At 56.2% G+C, this 22617-nt stretch overlaps 1 protein-coding gene across 1 annotated transcript in view; it reads right to left on the bottom strand.

Annotated features, from left to right (window-relative positions):
• Positions 1-22617, bottom strand: part of JPH2 (junctophilin 2) — a 60182-nt gene continuing 37565 nt past the window's right edge. Inside the window, exons 3-6 of the mRNA XM_045833027.1 lie at positions 5619-5737; positions 3934-4655; positions 3039-3133; positions 1-1681 (exon numbers count right to left, since the gene is read on the bottom strand). Coding sequence (XP_045688983.1) covers positions 3053-3133; positions 3934-4655; positions 5619-5737 — 922 coding nt within the window. The 3' untranslated portion in view covers positions 1-1681; positions 3039-3052. The remainder of the gene's footprint in view (positions 1682-3038; positions 3134-3933; positions 4656-5618; positions 5738-22617) is intronic.

Raw genomic sequence — 22617 nt, 5'->3', positions numbered from 1 at the left:
GCCTGTGAGCAGATGCAGGTTTATTAATGCACAGACTGCAACTTCCTGACCCCTTGCCCCAAACATGAGCCCCCAAACCAGGCCCGGGAGCTGAGGGCCCTGAGCCAGACCAAGAAACCTGGACCGTGACCCCAGAGCCGAGGCCTGGCGCCTGTCAGCCCTGAGCGGTGCCCCCAACCTGCCCCCTCCTTCCCTAGGAGTCCAGAAAAGCCCAAACACCGACGCAGAGCCAGGGGCCCTGGCCAGCGGAGGGCGGGAGAACCCACAGGCTTCTGTCCACGGAGATGCAGCCCGTGAGGTCCCAGCGGGGCTTGAAACAGCAAGCGGGACGCTGGACCCAAGTGTTCAGGGGGTGAAGGAAAGCAAACCCCATCAGAAGTGAACTTCCAGTTGCAGAGCTGGCCTGGGGAGGCCAAGTCGCAAGTTCAAGGCCCCCAGGTCCACGGAAACAAAGGCAGGAGAGTGGCAGCTCCTCCAGCTCCGTCTGGATGTCATTGCCAAGTGCTTCCCCAGCCCGGAGGGGCCTGGAACACTGTCTCCATCCTCCCATGGGCGGGAGGCCACCAGCCCTCAGCTTCCACCCACCCCCAGCCAGCACGCGGGCCCAGAGACCCAGTGTGGTACCAAACGTCTGTAAGGAGCTACATGCAAACCTCTTCTGCCACGCAAGCCGAGGGGCTTATCATGCAGATCGCCCTGGGTGGGGGCGCTGGACTTGCTCCTCTCGCCCTGGGAGGTATCTGGTGACAAGCAGCCTGTCTTCAGCGCTTGCCTGAATGTCGCCCCCCCGCCCCACACACAGAGAAATCTGCTTGGTCTTCCCAAGGCTTCCGTGTTCAACATCCCCTGAGCCTGCGGTGGGCCCTGGTGGGGGAAGCGGCCAAACCAATCCACAGGGCACAGTGCAAGCCCTAAATGCAATGCCAGCCCAGGCTCAGACACACACACAGACAAGGGCCATCCTAACTCCTCTTAGCCCTTCTCCCCACCCCCGCCCCTGGCCACCTGGTCAGTGGCTTCCTGGCCAAAGGCTCCAGTCCCTCCTGTCTCCTCCTCTTCTCTTGGTCAGGAAGGGAGGGGGGCGAGCTGGACGGGCACGAGGAGACGGGAGCGCTGCGACCTGGAGCATGCACACCGAGCATGTCTGCTTCCTCTATGGCCACCTGGAACACCCGTAAGCAGGGGACAGCGTGTGTGCCGGCTCGGACAGTGGGGGGAGGGGACTCTGCACTGTCCGAGAGCGTCTCCCCGACCACTGACCCAGCACAGGGGTCCGTCGGCCCAGCAGCCAGCAGTTAAAATACAGTGGGAGAAGGGAAGCAGGAAGGGGGCTCGGATTTCATTAATATTCTGGTTCCGTGACTTCTCCCAAAACACACAAAAGCCCAGGGAGGGAGTGACCTTGGGACAAGGTGAAGGAGTGGATGAGGATGAGGGACAGGAGCAGATCGGGGCTTTCCTGGCCCCGGGCGGAGCTCCAGGACGGTTTCCAGCACATGCTGTGCCTCTGGGCACCTCCTCTGCCCGCCCGGCAGGGCACCATGGGAGGCCCCCTTCATTGTTGGCGATGTGGGCGTGAGCTGGGACCCAGGGCTCTGGTCCGGAGTCCAGTCCTCCTCGGCCACCCTGAGCAGCACTGCAGAGAGACGGGTCTTCGCGTCCCCAGCGGGAACTCCTGGCTCTGCAGGGAGACAGCACGAGGGTCAGGGGCGGGTGAAGCAGGGAGGGAGGGAGGGCGCACGGAGGCCCGGCCAGGTTCAAGGCAGGCTCCAAGCTTCAGGGGCGAGATGCTCCCACCGGCCCCCAAGCCCCTAGAGCAGCTTTGTCCCGTGACTAACACTTGAGGGGACCAGAGACAAGGCCCTGGGCCTCTCCCAGCCCTCACAAGGCACAGCCTCATTCTCCCTCTGGAGGCCGCCTCTGCGCATTTGCACGTGCTGTTCCCTTCGGGGGGTTCACCGCCTCCCTCCTCCCCCACGGCCCGCTGGCTCACCCCTTTCCGTCCTGCAGACCCTTAGGTCTGCAGTTCCTGCAGCTCTCATTCCCAGACCCCCTAAGAGACACGAGGCATTTGCCCCCAGGCCGGCACCCGCCAGGCCGAGGTTGTCATCGGCTGTGTTTACATGGTGACGGGACAGGGACTCCTCCCCTCCTCTGGGACCGGGTGGGTCCCCAAGCCCAGTGCTAAGCCGGGATCCAGGGAGGAGGGCCCCTGGTGGGGGCAGGAAGCCCGTCAGCATCACCAAGTGCAGGGCCCACCCTGTGGAGCCTGGTCCCGGCAGGAGAAAGGTTCTGTCTTGTAGATCCTCCATCCTGAGACCGTGAGGCCCGCTTTCCTTTCGACCCCCCCCACCCCGTTCATTGCCCTCCCAGCTCCACCACGGGGAGGAAACCAACCGAGGGAGCTGACTGCCTGCCTGACAGAGGGGTGTCGGGAGAAGAGCTGGGAGCTGGGAGGGGGCAAGGGAGAAAGGGCGGCCGGGAGAGGAGGGTCCGGCCAACCCAGGTGAACGCAGCCCTGACCCGTGAGGGTCTTGGGGGACAGGGGCAAGAACGGGTTTGCTTGACATTTGAGCCACAGGACTTTCACTGAATGCGCTGGACATTGAGGGTTTGCCCCCACTGTGTCCCCCCTCCCCGCCCACGACCCCGTTTCTCAGGACAGGAGTGAGTCCCTGCTGCATCCCTACACCCCAGCCATGCAGGTGCCCGGCAAATGTCGGTCAGACGAATGAATACGCGAGCGAAGCCCCTGGCGCGCACCGGGCGGAAAGCAGGTGCTCTGTGGATGCTGAGCTAACGAGAGGTGCGTGCGTGTGCGTGTGCGTGCGTGTGCGTGCATGTGCTTGTACCCACCCTGGGCCTCCCTCTGCCAAAGCCACACCCCAAGTCCCTGCCTCCCGTGGGGATGGGCCTCAGTGACCCGCGGGACGAAGGCCCAGTGGGCAGCAGGCCCTTTTCTCCAGCATTCCGACACCCAGGTGCCCAGAACCTTCTACGGGCTCCCCCCCCCCCCACCCCCGTTCCCCCCAGCGAACCTGGTAGACGAGGGTCAGGTGAGGAGGTGAACGAAGAGGATGGCCAGGCCGATGTTCAGCAGGATCACCATGCAGATGAGGACGGTGTTGGGGACCTGGGGGCGCGGAGAGCGCTGCCTGAGTGCCCGTGGCCTCGGACTCGCCCCCGGCCCCGCCCCCGACCCCGCCGCCGCAGCAGGGTCCGCAGAGGAGCAGGGACTTCCAGAAGGACCCCCCTGAGAGCGCCTCCCTGCTTTGCTCCCTGCTGGGACCAGCACCCGGACAGCAGGCCATCGGGGCTGGAAGAACTCTTGAAAATAATTAACCAAACCGCTCGGGGCCCAGAGCAGGGCAAGAGCGTGTCCCAAAGCACACGGTGGCCCGGGGCCGGGAATGTGGCCTTCCGCGCTGATTCCTCCAGAGCCGCTCTCGGCACTCCCTAGGAGCCCCGCTTCGCTACTGTTGCAATCCCTAGCTCCCCGCCTCCTCTAACAAGCCTGGAGGCTGGACCCAAGCCCTGGTGGGCCCTTCCCCCACCCCCAGGAAGCCCTCCCTGCTACACATTGTAGCAGTGCTGCCGGTGCCCCGCTGGGAACGCCCTGACCCTGCAGGTGCACCCACTCCACCCCCAGGTGCTCCCTTTTCCAAAGAATTGCTCCCTGCTGACCAGGTAACAGGTAAAAGGCCAGCCCCCTGCCCCCCTGTGGGGGGTGGGGGGTACTGCAGTGCAATTTACACCCCCAAGTCCACAGGGGATGGGGCTGCACTTGACTGAGCCCACATCCCTGCTAAGGTCTCCCCCTGTCGGTGCTGTCCCATCACCCTCCCCACCGAGTCACCCACACCCAATCCTGCCTGAAGATCAGCCACCTGTAGAAACCCGACCTTGGACACCTCCTTCCGCCACCTGTCTCACCTCCTCCACCTCCACCGCGGCCTCGGCCGCCAGCGCTGCCTCCTTCCGAGACTTCTTTTTGGCCCCAGCCTTGGTCAGCCCTCGGGCCTCCGTCTTGCGGGCCTTCGCCTTGGGCTCGGCTTTGGGGACGATGGGCTTGGGTTCCAGCTTGGCTGGGGGCTCGGGCGCGGGCTCTGGCTCCGGGGCCCGAAACGCGGGGGCCTGCACCGGGGCGGTGGCCGGGGTCGAGGGCGCGGAGTCAGACTCGTAGACCTCGGGCGAGGGCTCTTCCTCCAAGGGCGGCGGCGTGGAGGGCACCGTGCGCACCGCGTAGCTGTGGTACCCCTGGTACAGCGCCACCTCCGGCTCCCGCGAGGGCGCGGGCGGCGCCTGCAGCGCCTCGATGGCCATGTGCTCGGTGGCGGGACGCGCCGGGCTGCGGTGGCCACCGGACGGCGTGACCGGCCGGCTGCCCTCGGTGCCGGACTCGCCGTTCCAGGAGCCTGGGCTCAGCAGGCCGTCCTTGGCCGCCCCCGGGCGGGGCCGCTTGGGCTGCGGGGGTGTCCCGGCCGGCGACGGGGGGCCAGCGTCGGGCCGAGGGGTCTCGCGCTCGTGCAGCTGCGGGCTCTCGCGGGGCCGCTCCGGGAGGCCAGCGGCGCCGGCAACCCGGTCGGGGGGCTCCAGCAGGCTCTCCGAGTTCTCTAGGATCTCCTGGAGCAGTCGGCGCTTCTGATACTCCGGACCTGCCCGGGGTAGGAGCACCAGGAGGATGAGTTCGAATCCCAGCGCTGGGCCATCCTGGGCAAGCCGCTTAACCTCGCGGAGCCTCGTTTATTTATTTACCCAGCCAGCACTTACCGCCATCTACTGTGTGCCCAGCACTGTTTGGAGCAATTTCCAAATACGAGCTCACTTAACAGTTGTAATAACCCCACGAGGTCGATGCCATGAACCTCCACCTTACAGGTGAAGACACGGAGGCTCGGAGAGACAAAATCACTCTCCCAAAGTGACCCAGCGGACAAAGGGCAGAGAACTAGCGCCCAGGGAGTCTGGCTCTTGACTTTATGTTCTGAGCGGTGACACTGGTCTCTTTCCATCCCCTTATCTGAAAAACTGGTCTAATCTCACCTAATAGAATGATTAATTGGGTGAAAAAATGCAGGGCCGGTCACACACTGACAGCTGTCGCTATGACCCCCGCCCCGCCCCGCCCCTCAAGGCAGAGGCAGCCAGACAGTGTCATTCTTCCTGAGGCCAGCAGGGGGAGCGCTGGAACCAGAAGCGACTTAGCCTCCCCTGGTACAGACCTGTTCCAAGCTCTGACGGTCAGAAAACAAATCTAATCATTCCATTCACCTTAAAACATTTCATGCACAAACAACATCCCACCCTGAGGGGCTCCCATCACTCTATCCAAGTGCAAGGTCTGTGTCAGAGGCAGAAGGTCCTCCTTACTCTGCAGCCTCATGTCTCAGGAAGAAGAGGCAGCCCAGAGTGGGGCCAGTCCACACCACAGTCTCAGCGGGAGTCCCCAGTGTCCCCACCACCCTATGCTCGCACCATGCCCCACAGTTTCTAGAACTCACGGGCAATCGTGAACCCACTCGGGCACGTCTGCTTTCCAGCGAGGAAGAAGAAAAATGCCCACCCCCGGGGGCCTCCCCGCACCCTGCCCTGCCTGCTCCCTCCTTGCCTGGCCCTACCTGGCTGGTAGAAGTCTGGGGCCAGCTCCCTGGCCAGACTGCGGGCGATGTTGGATTCCTGGTTGGCGGCCAGAGCGGCCTGTTCCGCAGCCTCAGCTTTGGCCTTGGCATGGCTTGTCCTAGGAGACAACATGATGGGAACTCAGGGTCGCTCCGGAGAACCAGCCCTCGGGCCCTCCTTCTCAGCTCACAAAGCGCCACCCTGGGCAGGGCATTCAGTCATTCGGGCCGTCCGTGAATATTTACTGAGCCCCATGGGCCACACTGCTGTGCATTCCCCAGACCCTTTGCTCTTCTTTCTGGGCACACAGACAGACGACATTTCCCAGCTTCCTTTGCAGCTAGGTATGGTCAGGCTGAGTCTTAGCCAATGCATTGTGGGAAGAAGTGATGTGTGCTCTTTCCAGGCCTGGCCCGTGAAAACCTCTCCTACTGTCCTCCGTGTCCTTCCTTTCTCCCCTGCTGAGGGTACAAGGCAGAGGAGGCCAAGGCCCCCAACAGGGTATTTGATCTTTTCTGGGTCACAGACCCCTGCAGTATCTAGCAGGTCTATTATACACGATAATTTTAGAGTACAGATTAGCAGAAAATATATTTCAAGGATCCCTGCAACAACAGTAATATGACATGAAAATACATGATTTCTACTGGTGACAAAGTCACAGATGCTGCTAGTACTATTGTAGTTAATTGCCTGTTCCCATAATTGAAGAAAATGCTAAATTTCAGTTAGAGGCTAGTAAATAAAAATAAAGATGTAGTTTTCCCATCTCTTAGACACACTTCCGGTGCTCTGCCCTGATCCCTTTGTTGGGCAGATGCACCCACCCTGGGGTGCTGTGTTGGCTTTTAATGGCTCATTGCTGTCCCAGAGAATTGCTACCAATGGAAGCTACCTTGTTACAAGGTCAAAACACTCCCCCCACCTCCGCCCTGCCGCCAGACAGCCCACAACCAATGACGGATGATACCCCCAGTTCCCTATCACCCCATGAGGCACTAACTCTGTGGTACAAGCCAGGCGCCAGAGTCCCCGTGGGAGGCGGGACGCCAGGTAGGGCCACATCCTTGCGTAGCTACTTCTCCATCCAATCCTGCTTTTCTCATTCGACTCTCTCCAGAGAGTGTTCCCTCATTAACCGTGTGCAGAAAAATCTCCATCTCAGACTCAGCTTCTAGGGAACCTACCCTAAGACAGCATCCAAGTTCAAGGACTGCCCTGGATGACATCCAGAGAACCCCGGCCCCCCAGACTCCAGGTTAAGAAACGCAGTGGAAGGAACCTTGATCCATAAATGGCCACGGCACAGAGCAAAGCCCCTCCCACAGTCCCACACTGGAACATTTAAGAACTGAAGTTAAACATTAAATGTGGGACATTTTTTAAAGCACCTAAACATTTTTATTACAATTTACTTTTTTAAAAAGATTTTATTTAATTATTTTTAGAGAGGGAAGGGAGGGAGAAAGAGAGAGAGAGAAACATCAATATGCGATTGCTGGGGGCCGTGGCCTGCCACCCAGGTACGTGCCCTGACTGGGAATCCAACCTGCCATGCTTTGGTTTGCAGCCCATGCTCAATCCACTGAGCTACGCCAGCCAGGGCACAATTTACTTTTTTTTTTTTAATGTGGAACATTTAAGCAAGTCTTAAACATATATTGCGTTAAGCACTTGAGATTCCAGGGATGTTTGTTTTAGCTGTTAGTCTAGCCTAAGAGAAGCACCTACTAAAATAATAACAGCCCCATTTATGAATGTGCTGGGCACGGCTCTAAAGGAATATCGAAGGTTATCTCATGTAACCATCACGATGCCTTATAAAGCCATTGCTGTTATCATACTCCCTTTGTACAGAAAGGGAAACCGAGGCACAGGGAGGTTAAGTAACTTGCCCTTGGTCTCAGCATCACTAAGTGCAGGAGCTGGGATTGTGAACCCCAGGCGACTCCAGAGCCTGTGTGTGTGAGCACGAGCCACACGAGGCCAGAGGCCCAGGATGGAGAGCCCAGTGGGTGAGACAAGCCCGGTCCCCACGCTCACTGTCAAACAAACAATGAAAAGCATTTAACACAATGTAACGGGCTGCAAAGGGCTTTACTTCGGGTTGTAAAACACGCCATGAAGGAAGCGCAGGGAGTGCAATGAAAATGCGGAAAAGAACGACAGGACAGAGCTCCCAGGTGGGGGTGGGGTGGTCAGGGAAGGCCTCCTTGAGGATGAGACCTGAAGACACCCGTGAAGGAGGCCGTAAGAGGTGGGTGGGGACAGGCAGAGGGAAGAGCACGTGCAGGGCCCTGAGATCAGGAGGTGACAACTCGGTGCCTCGGGCAGGTGGAAGGTCTGCTCAGTGTCCGCTTGCGCAGATGAGCTGATCCCTCAGGGAGCTGGTGAGCCTGCGTCCCTGCACCTCAGTCTCCAGTACAGGGCGGCGGGGGGAGGCAGGGGTGCAGTGAGGGAGGAAAGTTTCTTTAAGCTCCTCCCACGTGCCAGGCCCTTGCGTTTTCCCCTTCAGCCCTCAAATTGCCCGGGAGGTAGTTTTTATGTCCCCACTTCACAGGTGGGGACTCTGAGTCTCAGGTATCTCGCCCATAATAGTTAACATGACAAAGCGTTTACTTTACTACCTGCCAGGGGCTTCACAGAACTTAACGCATTGAAGTCCCCCAGTAACTCCATGTGGCAGCTGGTACTACCATCACCCCTCCTTAAAGAGGAGGGATCCAGGGCATGGGAGTGTTTTCAGGACGTTGCCCAAACTTATACAGCCAGCGAGTGACAGAGGGAGATTTTGCAGCAAGGCATTCTGGGATCCAGAGTCTGTGTCCTTTACCACAGGCTACGTTTCCACTCAATAGTGAGTGGTGGAGTTCAAGTCCACAACCGTCTGATTCCCAAGCCTCTGGCCTCTCCACTCTGCTGCACTGCTCCAGGAATACTTTTGTTTTTTTTAAAGAGGGAAAGAAACATCAATGTGCGGTTGCCTCTTGTGTGTCCCCAGAGGGGACCCGGCCCGCAACCCAGCCATGTGCCCCGACTGGGAATTGAACTGGTGACCCTTTGTTTTGCAGGCCCGTGCTCAGCCCACTGGGCTATACCAGCCAGGGCTACTACAGGAGTCTTCTATCGAATGAAATGTGCTAAGTGAACACACACAGGTGCATGTGTGTGGGCGGGGGGGGGGGGTAGTGCAGGGGACAGTAAAAAGCATGGCTTTGCTGTCAGCAGCCCCAGGTTCCAATCTCGGCTTTGCCCAGGCTGGGGCCAGGTTGAGTCATTCCCTCCAGGCTCTGAATTGAGTGGGAAGCCAAAAAAAAACAACAAAAAAAACCCCTTGGTAATCTGGATAAATCGTATTTTAAGGCAATCTTTCTAAAAGTCAAAATTCATGCAAAAACTTCCTCGATGGATACGCCATGAACAAAGGTAAATAAAGGTGGCCTCCACCCCTGCACTTGCACGAGTGGCCTCGCCCTCCTCGCCCTGTGCACCTGGGGTCAGTGGCTGTGTCTCTCTGTGCCTCAGTGTCTCCGCCTGTAGGCTGCCAATTCTCCCCTCTTGGAGCTGCTGTGAAAACCGAGAGGCAGCTTATGGAAATGCGTAGCCCGGGATGGGGCTGAATGATGATGATGATGATAGTGGTGGGGGTGCTGGTGGGGGTGGGGGTGGAGGAGGAGAAAGAGGCGAGGGAGGAAAAGACGTCTGTGACATCCAGCTCAGGGTGGTGCGTGCACGTCCCCAGGCTCCTATCCGTGGGCCCCTGGGTACGTGTGATTCAGAGTTCTCAGCTTTTCAGAGACACTTCCCTGGAAACCTGAAACCCCAGGTGGGGGGAGCGGGACGGGCTGGGCGAACCTTCCAGCTGAGAAAATGTCCTTTTTTGGTCACGCGAGCCTGTGAGGCTGGTTTCCCAGTGCTCCGAGGCTGTGTGGCAGGACTCCTCCGGCCAGAGTCGCAGCCTTCACACAGAGCCCCGGGAGGTTCTGGGGGTTCATCTGCGGGCCCTCCACAGAGCCAGAGCCGGGGGGGGGGGTGTTGAGAGCGGGGTGGCCCACAGCACACGCCTCTGTCGTGCCCATCAGTATGAATTCTTTATCAGCCCCCCTCTTCCCTGCCTCAGATTTCTGGTATGGCTCCCCGACACCCCAGCCTTCAAGCCAGGAATCCCACCCTTCACCCTCATCTCCTCTCCACATCCACAGCTGTCAATCACCCCCTCCTGTCTCTTCGGCCCCCTCTGTGGCTCTTGAATTTGCCCATCTCTCCATCCTTCTGTCACTCCTCCTGCAAAGCCCCCGCCCCCCTCCCTGCCTCCAGGCCGCTCCCTGCAACTGATGGCAGGCAGTGGCACCTTGAGGTGTGGTGTGCTTGCTTAGGCCTGACAGCCAACAGCTTCACCTGTTGCTTTCTTAAAATCTTTGCAAGGCCCCCTGTGGTGCTCCACGTGGAGTCTACATTACTCAGCACGGACTTCAGGGCTCTCCAGAGCCTGGGCCTGAGGCAGTCTTGGTGGGGTACATCTGGCAGCACCCAGGGTGAAGGGCAGGCAGAACCGCTGTTGCCCAGAGGGTCTTGCTTCCAGCTCAGTGCCACTCACAGTGTGGTGCACCCCTCCACCCCTCGTCACCTGGGAGCTTGTTGGGAATACAGATTCTTGGGCTCCACCCCAGACCTACGGAATCAGAATTTCTGGGGGAGAGGCCCGGGAATCTGTGTTTTATAAGCTTTCCAGAAGCTTCCTCTGCTCACTAACGTTTGAGGAGCGTGTGCCAGACAGACAGAAAACCCAGCTCTGTCTTGGGCATCCCGGGTTGCTCAAGCCCCGGAGCCTCGAGCGTTTCTCTTTCTGCGTCAGGATCCTTCCGAGTCCGGGGTCTGGTAGGCAAAGCGGGACCATCTCTTCTTCTGTGAGTGCTCTCGGCATCTGGGCCCATGCCCCGGGGGGAGGGTCTCCAGGCGGCTCTGCCCGCCCCCCCCCCCCTCGCCCCGAGGAAAGGGACTAGCAGAAACTGGGGCAGGGGGTGGGGCAGGGATCAGGCACTCTTCTTGATTTCATTCGGATTATCTTTCTCACCTGTCGTCAGCCAGGTTAAAAATAAGGCTGGTGGTTCAGGGTTAGGGGCCGGGTCTGAACCCCAGGGAGCCCCTTCTGAGGGCACCCACGCCCTCGCCCATAGCTGGCCTCGCTGCCCAGCTGTCTCCCCCGGGCTCGGACAGCTCCTTTGGGCCAAAGACTTACCCCCGACACCACGCCTTTGCTCAGGCCGTTCCCTCTCCTGGAATGCTCTTTACCCCCAGCTCAAGACCCTTCTGCCCATGGATTCATTCATTTAATACAACTTCACGGAGTGGCTGTCACATAGGAGGCGCTATTCTGGGCTCTGTGGACACAAGAACAAGCCTGGCATCCAAAAGTCCCCGTAGAACTCCTGCTTCTGTGCAGAGACGGCCAGCAAACCACAGTGCTAGTCCGAGCCAGCCCGCCGCCTGTCTTGTACCGCCTGTGCGCCCATAATGGTTTCTATATTTTTAAAGTTGAAAAAAAAGACCCAAAAGGGTAATATTTTCTGACATGTGAAAATTACACGGAAGTCAAATGTCAGTATCCATATAAATAAAGTTTCATTGGAACACGGCCACACCCATTTGTTTATATTGTCTAGAATTAAGCAGTTGCCATAGAGACTGTAAGACCTGCCAGGCCAAAAATATTTACACTCCAGCCCTTACAGACAATGTTTGTCGACCTCTGTTCTAATGCATTCACTCAACGACTGCCTCTTCTGCTGCTATTACCAGCAACGATAATCTATTATTTGCAGAGCACGCTGTGCCCAGCTCTGCACGGTGGCCGCCTTTCTTCGTGTGACCTCAGAGAGGCGGAGTCACTTTCTCCAGGTCACGCAGCTCGAGAGTGAATCTGCCCAAGCTGTCACCCCTTACACCAAGCCCTCTTGCCACTGACTCCGGCCACGTCTTCCATGTGCTGGGACCGGGGATGGGGATGGCTAGGACCCTGATTTATCCCTGCCAGGTCAACCACTCGACGCCTCTGAAAAACCAACGGGTGCGCAGGGGCGTGGAGCCGAGGCTCCGGAGCTCGGAGCGGAGTGGCCAGGAGGGGCAGTGCGGGCCAGGCTGCCTGGGTGCACGTCCGGGCTCTGCTCCTTCCATCCTGGGGCAGGTCTGAGTCCCCTGAGCCCCAGGCTCCTCCCCCGTAAAGTGGCAATAATAACAGCACCCACGTCGGGGGAAAGCTGTAAGAAATAAATGCATGAACGGCTACACGGCCCTCAGAACAGTGGCCGGGACCCGGGAAGTGCCATAGAGGTGCGTGTTAGTGAAATAAATAAGTAGCACGGTTTTGGGGGAGGAGACTGAAAGAAAACCCTGAATGTACTCCATGCCACTGCTTTGCTCGCTTTAAAAGTAGAAAAACCCTCGGAGCATGTTGTCTGCAGCGGTCGCTCTGGAGGGCAGAGGCAGACGGTCTGAGGGCTGCGGAGGTGCCTGGCGGGGACGGCGCTGCCAAGCGTCTTCTTGACCTGGGGATGCTTCGGATGCCGCTGCCCTGCCCGCTCCCAAAATAACCGCTCGCCCTGGCTCTGCAGGGCTGCTGCCCCCAGAACAATCAGGTCCCAGTAAGCCGAGGAGGGACACAGCTGGGCTGTCTAGCCATCCCCCCCCCGCCCCCAAGAGAGCTCCCGGGGAGAAAGCACACGACCTCCCGGAGGATGCAGGCAAGGGCCCAGGCAGGGAGCCCTGGCCGACAGGACCTTCCCCCGCACCCCACCCGGGGGCTCCATTTGGCAAACGTGTGCTAAGTCCCTGCCCAGGAGGCTCCCGCCAGAAGGGTTAAGGGCACAAGCTCCAGTCCAAATCGTAGCCCTGCCTGACCTTTGCTCGCTGACCTCAGTTTCCTGAATTGGGAAGTAGGGGTAATCATGATCGCTTCACAAAATTACTGGGAGTCTGCAATGAGATAACACAAAAGTGCTGAACGTAAACTCAGTGCTTAACGAATATTGGCTCTCATTAATACTCCGGCTTTTGTTATTACAACAAGGCTTACCAGCAATTCCCTTTCAAATTCTATGGTCCGCCAACCAATGAGGATGTAGACACGCATGCTTGTAGAATCCAAACACTGTCTCAAGGTCCGCCACATTGCATCTCTGCACGACATCAGTACTTCATTCCTGTCTCCTGACACCTAACCGCCCACCGTCGTGGGATACACTGCACGCAGTTCCCTGTTTATCAGAGGAGCACGCGGTTCGTCTCCTCCACCTGTCGGTTACGGTGAACAATGCCGCTGTCGGCGTTTGCGGGCACGTGTTTGCGTAGATGCCTGTTCTCCTGTCTCTTGGGTGTGGTCCTGGGAGCGGAACTGCGGTGACTTAGGACGACTCTATGTACGACCTTCTGAAGAGCCGCCAAACTGCCCCCACGGCGGCTGTCCCGTTTCGCAACCCCGCCGGTGACGCGCGAGCATCGCGTTTTCTCCCCACGCTCCCCGGCCCCCGGTCACGTGGCCCGAGTTTCTCCTCCCGGCCACACTAGTGACTGGTGACACTAGTGACTCGTGAGGTGGTTTCAATGTGCGTCTCCCTGAGAGCGGACGATGCTGAGCACCTTTTCATGTGCTTAAAGGCCATTTCTTTATATGTCTTCCTTGCAGAGATGTCTATTCAGATCCTTGCCTATTTTTAATTGGTTTTATTTCATCTTTTTATCATTAAGTTGTAACAGTTTTTATATATTCTACATACAAGTGCCCTATCAGCTACATAACTTGCAAATATTTCATTCTGTGGGTTGTCTTTTTGCTTTCTTGATAGTGGCCCTTGAAGCATTAACATTTTTGCTTAATGAAATCCAATGCATCTGTTTTTTTTTCTTTTACTGCCTGTGCTTTTGGTGCCAAAGCTAAGGAGGCTTTTCCTAACCCAAGGTCATAAAGGTTTACTCCTACATTTTCTTCTAAGAGTTGTACTGTTTTAGTGCTTACATATGGATCTGTGACCACTGCTTCCAATAAGAGAAAATGGAAAATAGCCCGTGGGTTCCTACTGCCCTGTGAGGGAGGGACCACACCCGTGTCACAGATGAGAACCCTGAGGCACAGACAGGTGAAGCCACTCGCCTGTTGTTGCTGTTGTTGTTGTTGTTGTTATAGTGAGCACCGAGCCAGGCCCGCTCCGGCTCTGCAAGGACACGGTCTGGTGGGAGATGTAAGACAAGGTGGGAGGTTGTGAGAGCAGAACAGACAGACAGAAGGCTGCAGGGCCGGACAAAGCCCATCTGATGGCTCACGTGTTCATAATGTGTATCTTGTTATTTGTATGTGACATAGTCTAGGCATAAAAATATAAAACAGATAGTTTAAAATAATATGGCTTCACCATCAAAAACTTTGGGGATTTAAAACGAAAAACTGCTGTCATAATTCTGGCATGTCGAAGGGGCCCGGAGCGCCACTGTGTGACTGTGGGTGGCCCCCAGGCGTTCTCGGGGCTCTGGTGTCCCCACCTGTAACATGGGACAGGAACAGGCCCTGCTGCTCAGGGCTGCTGGAAGCACAGAGAGAACTGAATTTGTACGTAGAGCATTTAAAACAGGGCTTGGCACACAGTAAGCTCTGGGCAAGTGTTTGAAAAGCTTAGAAAGTACATTTGTTCTAGTTGGAGGGGGGACACGGGTTCTGGGTCTGGGGGGGCCATGCCACGCCCTCAGGCCCTGTGCAGAAGCTCCCACCGTGGGATTCCAGCCTGAAACCCCCAGGTCGCGGAGGTGACCTCTTCCAGGTCATTTTAAGGTGATCTTTCTCCCTTTCTTAAAGAAGACCGCCAGTCTGGCGGGGTAGTCTCTTCCATGCGTGACTGGGTGTGTGACCCCCGCCCCGGCCCGGAAGAGGGAGGAGAGTAACAGAGCAGCTGTTTTCTGAGTGCCCGCAGTGTGCCAGACCCCTGACCTGCGTGGTTGGCTGAATAATGGCCCCAAAGAAATCCAGGTCCTACCCCCCGGAACCTGTGAATGTGACCCTATATGGCAAAAGAGGCTTTGCAGATGTGACTCGGTTAAGGGTCGTGAGACTCGGGGATTATCCTGGGTTCCGTCGGCAAGCCCTAAACGTAAGGATGGCGTCCGTCTAAGAGGACGGTGGAGGGAGATGCGACCACAGAGAGAAGGCGCCGTGAGGGTGGAAGCAGAGGCTGGGGCAACGAGCCTTGAAGATGGAGGAAGGGGCCACAAGCCAAGGAGTGGGGGGCAGACACGAAGGAGCTGAAAAGGACCCGATTCCCCTGTCAGAACCTCCAGAGGGAACCAGCCCTGGAGACACCTTGACTTTAGCCTGATGAAACTGACTTCACACTCCTGACCTCCAGAACCGTAAGACAACACGTTTGTGTCATTCCGAGCCACCAAATTTGTGGCAATTTGTTATGGCAACAGAAGGAAACTAAGGCAACCTATGTGATCTCACATCATCCTCAAGAAAATCCACTTTACAGGAGAAGAAACGAAGGCTCAGAAAATCATTTGCCTGAGGCTCAGGGCTAGGAAGCGCCAGAGCCAGCTGGGATGTGAATCCAGGTCTGTCTGGCCCAGGCGCCTCGGCTGCCCCGGGCATCTGCTAGCTGCGTCAGTTCACGCCTGCTCTCCAGAAGCGCCCAGCAGCCAGACTGGCCGTGACCCAGCCTGGGGCACAGCGAGGCCCTGAGCTCTCCACATGCCCAGCGTTCACCCTGCCTATCTGAGAGGGAGGGCCCAGGCTCCCGTTACCAGCAGAGACACCTCCTACTGCCCCATGAGGGGCTGGCCCATCGGGGCCTGAGAACTGTCTGCAGGACGACATAGGACCGAGGCCTGGCTGCGCTTTTGCAAGCAGTAAAACAGGGAGGGGACCTCTGGACTTGCTCTTGGTCCCCACATAGGACTGGGACCTCCAGTCCAACCTGGAACCTAACTGTCAACCCTTTTAGAACTTCTGAACATACATATAATCCCCTATTTCAAAATAACTCATTACAAATGTAAAAACCTAGCACCTACCAGTGCTGGGACTTTTAGAGACAGGGTTTAATTTATTCCTTACAACAACCCGAAGGGGTAGATATTATCACGACCACTAAAAAGACAAGGAAACCAGGCTCCCAGAGGCAGCGTGGCCGAAAGGCAGCCACATACCAGGAAGGGCAAGGGCTGGGGCCGGACCGAGGTCCTGGTCCGACCCCCAAGCTGTGTCAGCCAGTGCATGATGGGGCCTAGGGGGCATTCCAGTCTCACCCCTGCTACCTCGAAGGAAGAGGGCAAGAACGGGGTTAAGACTCAGGTTTCCTGAGCTGGTCCTGCTCTAGCTGATGTCCCTTTGTTTTGCTGGAGCTGAAAAGCTCAACTGAAATGTAGGCATTGGGGTGATATTAAAAATATCTAGCAACTGCTACGGTTGGGTGGGGGGAGCAAGCAACCAATGAGAACAGTGTGGGCGCCCCCTGCTGGGCCAGGTGGTTAACTAGGTGCTGGGTGCTGGGGAAGTCAGGGTCCTGGGGAGTGAGGGGGGCAGGTGAACAGGGCAGTAATGGGGTGGGGGTGGGGGTGGAGCACTTAGGGGGCTCAGGGGAGCTGCTGGTTACAAACTGGTACAAATTGGAGTATATAAGACCTCTAACAACAGGCACGATGTCATTGGAGTGTCCCCCTGGATACTGACCCTGGATGTAAATTTTCCTTCTTACACTCCATCTGGCCCAGGAAGCCTTTCCCAGAGGCCACCCCCAATAAATCTGATCTTGACCCTCTGCTTAAGTCCCCACAGTGTCCTCCCCAGTGTCTGGGGGGTAACAGGAGAGCAGGCATCCAACTTCACAACCTCGCTCCGGCCCAACTCAACCTGCCAGGTGGCCAGAAAACTCTGGACCTTCATGTGTGCCCTACTGTGTCACCTCTGGGGCTTTCACACCTGCTGTTTCCTCTCCCGGGAACTCTCGTCCCCACCCTCAGCCTTCACCTCTTCTTGGGTGAACTCCTCTTCATCCTCCAGGACCCTTCCTCAGGAAAGCCTGCCCAGACCGCCAGCTCCCCCCTCCCCCAGTCCCCTGCACATGGCTGCCACGTCACTTTATCTCCCGTTGGTGAGCCTGTGAGCCCCGCAGGGGGCAGAGGCCTCGCTGCTGCGCCCACCACGAGAGCAGAGGCCGCACGCAGTGGGTGCTCGGGAAATGTCTGTTAGGTGAACCTGGTGTTGGCTGGATCACACACACTCGGCCGTGAGACTCCCGGAGCCGGGAGGACCCTCGGCACGCGCCTCCTCTCACTTATTAACAGCACAGAAGCAAGATGAAGTCACTGAGGCCCAGCGATGCCTGCCTGTGTGACCACTCCCAATAGCTGAAAACTAATCGTTGCGATGGTTACTCTCTTACAAGCACATTAGAAGGGTCACTTGCCATCATGTGACAGGACTTGTTCTCAGAGCTTACTCATATTTATCATTTAATCCAGACGGCAACCTTATGAGAGAAAGACTATTGTTATCATCTTCAGTGTACAGATGAGGAAACGGAGGCTCTCAGTTCCCAACTTGCCCAGGAGCACACAGCCAGCAAGGAACAGCGGCTCCAGAACCCGTGTTTCTCCAACACTCTACAGTGTGGCCACAGGCACCTCCAAAGGGGGCAGTAGGTCCTGCCTCTGGGTCCTCTGTGGGAACTGCCAGGCCTGGGCACGTAGTAGGTGCTCATGTAAACCCTGGGCAATGAGGGTGACGATCGTGTACCGGGTATTAACAGAGGGTGAAGCCCCAGAACCCTCCCAGCTCCTTGCTCCGGGAACCTGGGAGGCAGCCTAGGAGTGGCCCTCTCCCAGTGGCTGTGATTGTCACTGTGCCTCGAAAGGGGACAGAGGCTGCTGGAGAATGGCTTCATCTTGCTCCCCGTCTGCTCCTTGGGTCCAATGCAGCCAGGAAGATGCAGAATTCCCCTGGGGCCCATCACCATCATCAATAGGCAATGTCTGTCGGGGGTATAGTATGTACCAGGCACGATGCTAGAATATTTGCCTGTCATACCTCATTTAGCCCCCACAGTGGTCTCTAAGGTAGATATCACTATCAATCCCCAATTTACAAATAAGAAAACGAAGAGTGAAAGGGGTCCTGGCCGGGTAGCTCAGTTGGTTAGAGCGTCATCCTGATATGCCAAGGTTGCAGGTTCGATCCTTGGTCAGGGCACATATAAGAATCAACCAGTGACTGTGTAAATAAGTGGAACAACAAATCGATGTTTCTTCTTTCTCTCTCTCCCCCTCTCTCCGTCCCTCCCTCCCTCTCTCTCTAAAGTCAATAAAAAGAAAAGAATGAAAAGGGTAAGTAGTGTGTAACCCATCCAACTCCCACAGCCTGTAAAGGGAGAAAGCCAGGAACCCCAGTGTGGCGAACCCCAAAACAGAAGATGGAAGCATTGTTTAGTGCTAGACTGAGACGACCTGCTTTCAAACCCCAGCTCCCCCACTTCCAAGCTGCGTGGCCTTTGGCAGGTCATGGGGCTTCTGCAAGTCTCAGTTGCTTTCTCTGTAGAATGGGTTGATGGTAGCGCTCAGCCACCGCTAGAATTTCTGTGAGCAACTGTGGCATGTGAAGTGTATATTCATTCGATCATGACCAGTATTTAGTAAGCACCTACTGTGCCCAGGTCCGGGGCTACATCTGGGGATACGGCAGTGAACAGGAGAAACTCATCCCCTGGAGCTTTAGAGACTAAGCCTACTATGGTGTCCTGCACATAGTAGGCACCCCATGAATGGTAGCTACTGTTTTTGTTGTTGCTTAGAGAATGATTTTTCTCCCTAGGGGTTGAACTGCCCAACCTGGGGGTCTGGGCCTGATGGGATTAGCTGCCCCAGAGAACCCACTGAGTTGACTCGGGGCGGGCACCCCTACCCCGCCCCACCCTGCCCCACCCGCCGGTGAGCCAGCCTGCTATGGCATCCCACAGGCCCGAGTCAGCAGACATCTCCTGCCTAAATAAGGACAAGGCACCCAGGAGAGCTTTCTGTGAGCCTGAGGAATGTGACAGCTGAGCCCTCCCTGCCCAGCACCGTGTCCCCTGCCTCCGGCCCCTCCCCAGGTGGGGCTCCAGGATGGCATTCCAGCTTTTCCCAGAACAGCCCCCAGTGTCCCTGACCCCCCTCTCGCCCACTCCAGGCTGCTCTGGACATTGATAAGAAGCCTCGGGGAGGAATTCCAGGCAGCTACATCTGCTCCCGGGGGCTGGCATCCCAGCTGCCACAAGGACTGGAGGAAGAAACCACAGGGAGGGGCCACACCAGCCCCAGCCCTGGAAAACCTGCAGCCCTTGGGTGGAAAAGCATTTCCAGAGGTTTTATTTGGCCCCAGGAGCTATGCCAGGCATGAGAAACAGGCAGAGAGATTCAGACCCCGCTGCTGTCTTCCTGTCACAAAACCACGTCACAGCAGTTCGGACTGAGATAAGACCATGGCTCCTGGGGAGGGGGGACAGGGGAGACACATCTAGCCCCAAGCAGGGGTCAGGGAAGGCATCTTAGAGAAGTTCTCAGTGAGCCTGTGGTTGAGTGTGAGAACTCTGGCACCAGATGACCTGGCTTCAAATGCTAGCCCTGCGTCTCCGTGGCTGTGTGACCTTAAGCTGGTTACTCCACTGCGCTGTGCCTCCGTGTCCCCCTCCGTGAAATGGGAGGGATGTGGCACCAACCTCACAAGGTTAGAAGGATTAAAAGAACTGGTATTTGCTAAGTGCTTAGAGCAGTAACAGGAGTTATGACCTCAGGCTTTGTTTAGGGAGACTGGGGTGCTGGAGGGTAAAAGGGAGGCTGTTAGTAACAGGAACCAGGGCTGTTCCAGACAAAAGGGCAAGCGGTCATCCCAGCCTTGACCACACAAAGATGCCAAATGAGGCCGGAGAGCAGCGACTATGTCTGTCGCTTTTGCGTACCCCCACACAGCAGGCACACACAAAGGCTGTTGAGGTTTTGTTTCTTTTAACAGACTTGACCTTCAGATTTCCCAGGAAGAATAAATAACACTTACAATGAGGACATTTAGAACCCAGACTTGTGCTAGAGACTAAGGAGAAATCAAAGCTTTTAATGCATTAATGAAGAGAGATTTATTGAGCTCTTCATGTGGGTCTGGGCCTGGGCCCTGGGGAGGCAGAATTATTGGGAGGACACAGAAGCGTCTGAGGGAAAAACATAAAGAAGTACAGGATTCCACTCCTGGTGACCAACCACGGTTGGCTGGATAAAGGGGGAGGATTTGGAGACAGGGCTGGAGACATGGAAAAGACACCATCAGGGAGGGGTCAGGTCATGGGCAGGCCTGAAGGACATGTGGATTGGAACAATCAAATGGGTAGAGGTCACTGTGGGGAAGGGCAGGGGGAACAGCCTGAGCAAAGCCAGAGAGGTGGGCAGAAGGGGGACTGTGGCAAGGGAAGGGCATGTCACAATGGCTAAGAACCAGTTCCTGGGACCAGGTGCCAGGGTCTAGGTCCCACCTCTACCCCTTGTGTACCAGCTGACCTCTGGCAACTCACGTGGCTCTACTTCTCCTCACTTCCCACAGCAGCAGGATGGAGCTAATAGCCCCTTCGCCCTACATGGCTGCCCAGAGAGCAAGTGGGACGGTGCCTGGGAAATTCTGCTCAGTTGGTGGCATGCTGCAAATGTGAAGTGTGAGGGCCCCATGGAATGGATTTTGGTCTATTCTGTTCACTGATGAATCCCCAGCACCTAGAACAGGGTCTGGGCCATGGCAGGTGCTTAATAAAAATGGGCAGAATGAATCAACAGTAGCCATTTACTATGCAGTGATAGGCCTGGCCTGGCAGGAGCAGAGGAACATAAAGGAGACTTTTACAGACGAGGAAACAGGCCTGGACAAGTGAAAGGATTTGCCTGAGGTCCTACCACCATCAAGCCACAGATCAGGAACTGATTCTCTGGCTGGGATCTCCAACCCCACCTCCCTCCGTCCTTCTTCCTGTCTGCCTCCTATAAGCACTTCCTAGGAGCCTACCCACCTAGTGCAACGCAACAGGGATGTAAAGAAACTTGAAATCAGAATTTAGCCATAGGAGCTTGTAGTCTAGTGGAGAAGATCTATACAAATACAGTCTAGTTCAGAATGTGCAGCCTCTAGAATAGAGAGCCCAGGAGAAAGCTGGAGCTCTTGAACTCCCCTGCAGATGACACCACGGAGCTATACAGCCTGAGGCAGAGTATAGATGAAGAGATCCAACCAGGAGCTAAGGGTGTGCTGGATCTGCTCATTCAAGCCCTTGCCTTCCAAAAGAGTCAATATCATTACGTTTTCCCAGCTCTGCCTTCAGTAGCTTGAAATCGGCAGTAGTGTCAGGATTTACACCATGAAAATTAGCAAACTCCAAGAAGCAGTGTACTCTACCCCATACACACCCAGCCCCCTACAAGAGCTATTTAATCGGCACGTTTCTTGCCAGAATAGACATTAACTAGAAAATAGTTAACCGTCTCAGCAGACTCAGAGTCTAATGTTTCACCTCCTCCCTGGACAATTTCTGCAACCCCCACAACTTTTGAAAAATAGGTTACTAGCTCTCCTGACAAAAAGCTTTAGAGGTTTGCCATCTGTGACCACAAGGTCTCCTGTCTCCATTTATCACAGGAAGATTCTTGGAGTGGATCTCAGGCAGCACCTGAGTGTAAAAAAAAAAAAAAAAAACAAACCCAAAACACCTGCAATTTGTTCATGAAGGAGTTGGGGGAGCTGAAGACACCACCCCTCCCCCAACGCTGTGCACAGGTGTCCTCTCTTCTCCCCCCATGGCTAGCTCTTGGAAAATGAACACGTCTTATTTTAAATTCTGAGATTAGGGTCTTATTTTCCACATCTGTGTGAACTGTCAGGGAGGAAAGATGACAGCAAAAGCTGCTCTAGAGGGAAATGCAGGAGCCAACGCACAAAAAATGTATGAAAATACACACGCACTCACACAATGAATGGTTTAAACAGGAGAGTTTAGTCTGACAATGTCACCAGGGAATAAAGACAGAAGACGGAGGCAGATGATAAAGAACCACAATTGCCCTGTTCACTCGGCACAGCTGAGACCCCTCTAGTAATTTACCAAACCCGGACCCCTCCTCTTCCAGGGCTTACGCCTGGACTGTTTCCCAGCATCCTTTGCAGGAAGGCGTGGCCATGCGACTGGATTCTGACCAATGAAAAGTGAGAGGCCATGCCCTGCCCTACTTCCAGGCGTGGCCAGTAAAACCTTCCTCTTACGTCCTTCCGCATGTGTTTCCAGTTTCACTGGATTGGTGCGAAAGAGCAACCACGCAAAGGAAGCCACGCATTGAAGATGGCGGAGCCACGACAGAGAAAGGGGCTGGGTTTGCGTGAAGGAGAGCTGCCCACTGGTGAGGGCAGCCATCTTGGATTTTGCATTAGCGAGAAATAAACGTGTCCTTGAGCTGCGCTACAGCTGTTTTTGCTGGGAGGATGAGGGAAAAGGGGCAGCGGTGATCCTGTGCTGATCCTGTGCCCCTCCTGTGCACTCCAGGTGGCTCCCGTCCCAGGGTTACACCAGCCCACGTCTCAGGTGTTTGCCACACAAGGGCAGAGTACGAGGACGTCTGCTCTTCGGGCATGATTCCTGAAGGCACCTGCTAGTCTGAATGCCCTTCTTTCGTGGGCCCCTCAGACCCACGAGTGAGTGGTCACTGATGAGCATTTAGCCAGTGCCCGCTCGGTGCGAGGGCTGTCCAGGCTTGGCCTCCCTCACCCGGAACTCCACAGAGCCTAGCTCCTGGAGCACAGGCGCTTCTCCAAGGCCAGGCTTCCTCTTGCCCTGTCGCTCGCAGACGACCAGGAGGAGCAATCTGCGTTTCAGACCCATGTCTCTGAAGTGTGAACCAAAAATGACAGGTAGTACCAGGGCACTCATCAGATATCATTGTTCCTTTAAAATGTAAATT

This window comes from Phyllostomus hastatus, unplaced genomic scaffold (assembly GCF_019186645.2).
Source record: "Phyllostomus hastatus isolate PE091 unplaced genomic scaffold, TTU_PhHast_1.1 phas_contig_17, whole genome shotgun sequence".
Taxonomy (NCBI): domain Eukaryota; kingdom Metazoa; phylum Chordata; class Mammalia; order Chiroptera; family Phyllostomidae; genus Phyllostomus; species Phyllostomus hastatus.
Note: the sequence above shows the minus strand (reverse complement) of the source record. Positions and strands in the feature narration are given on the sequence as shown.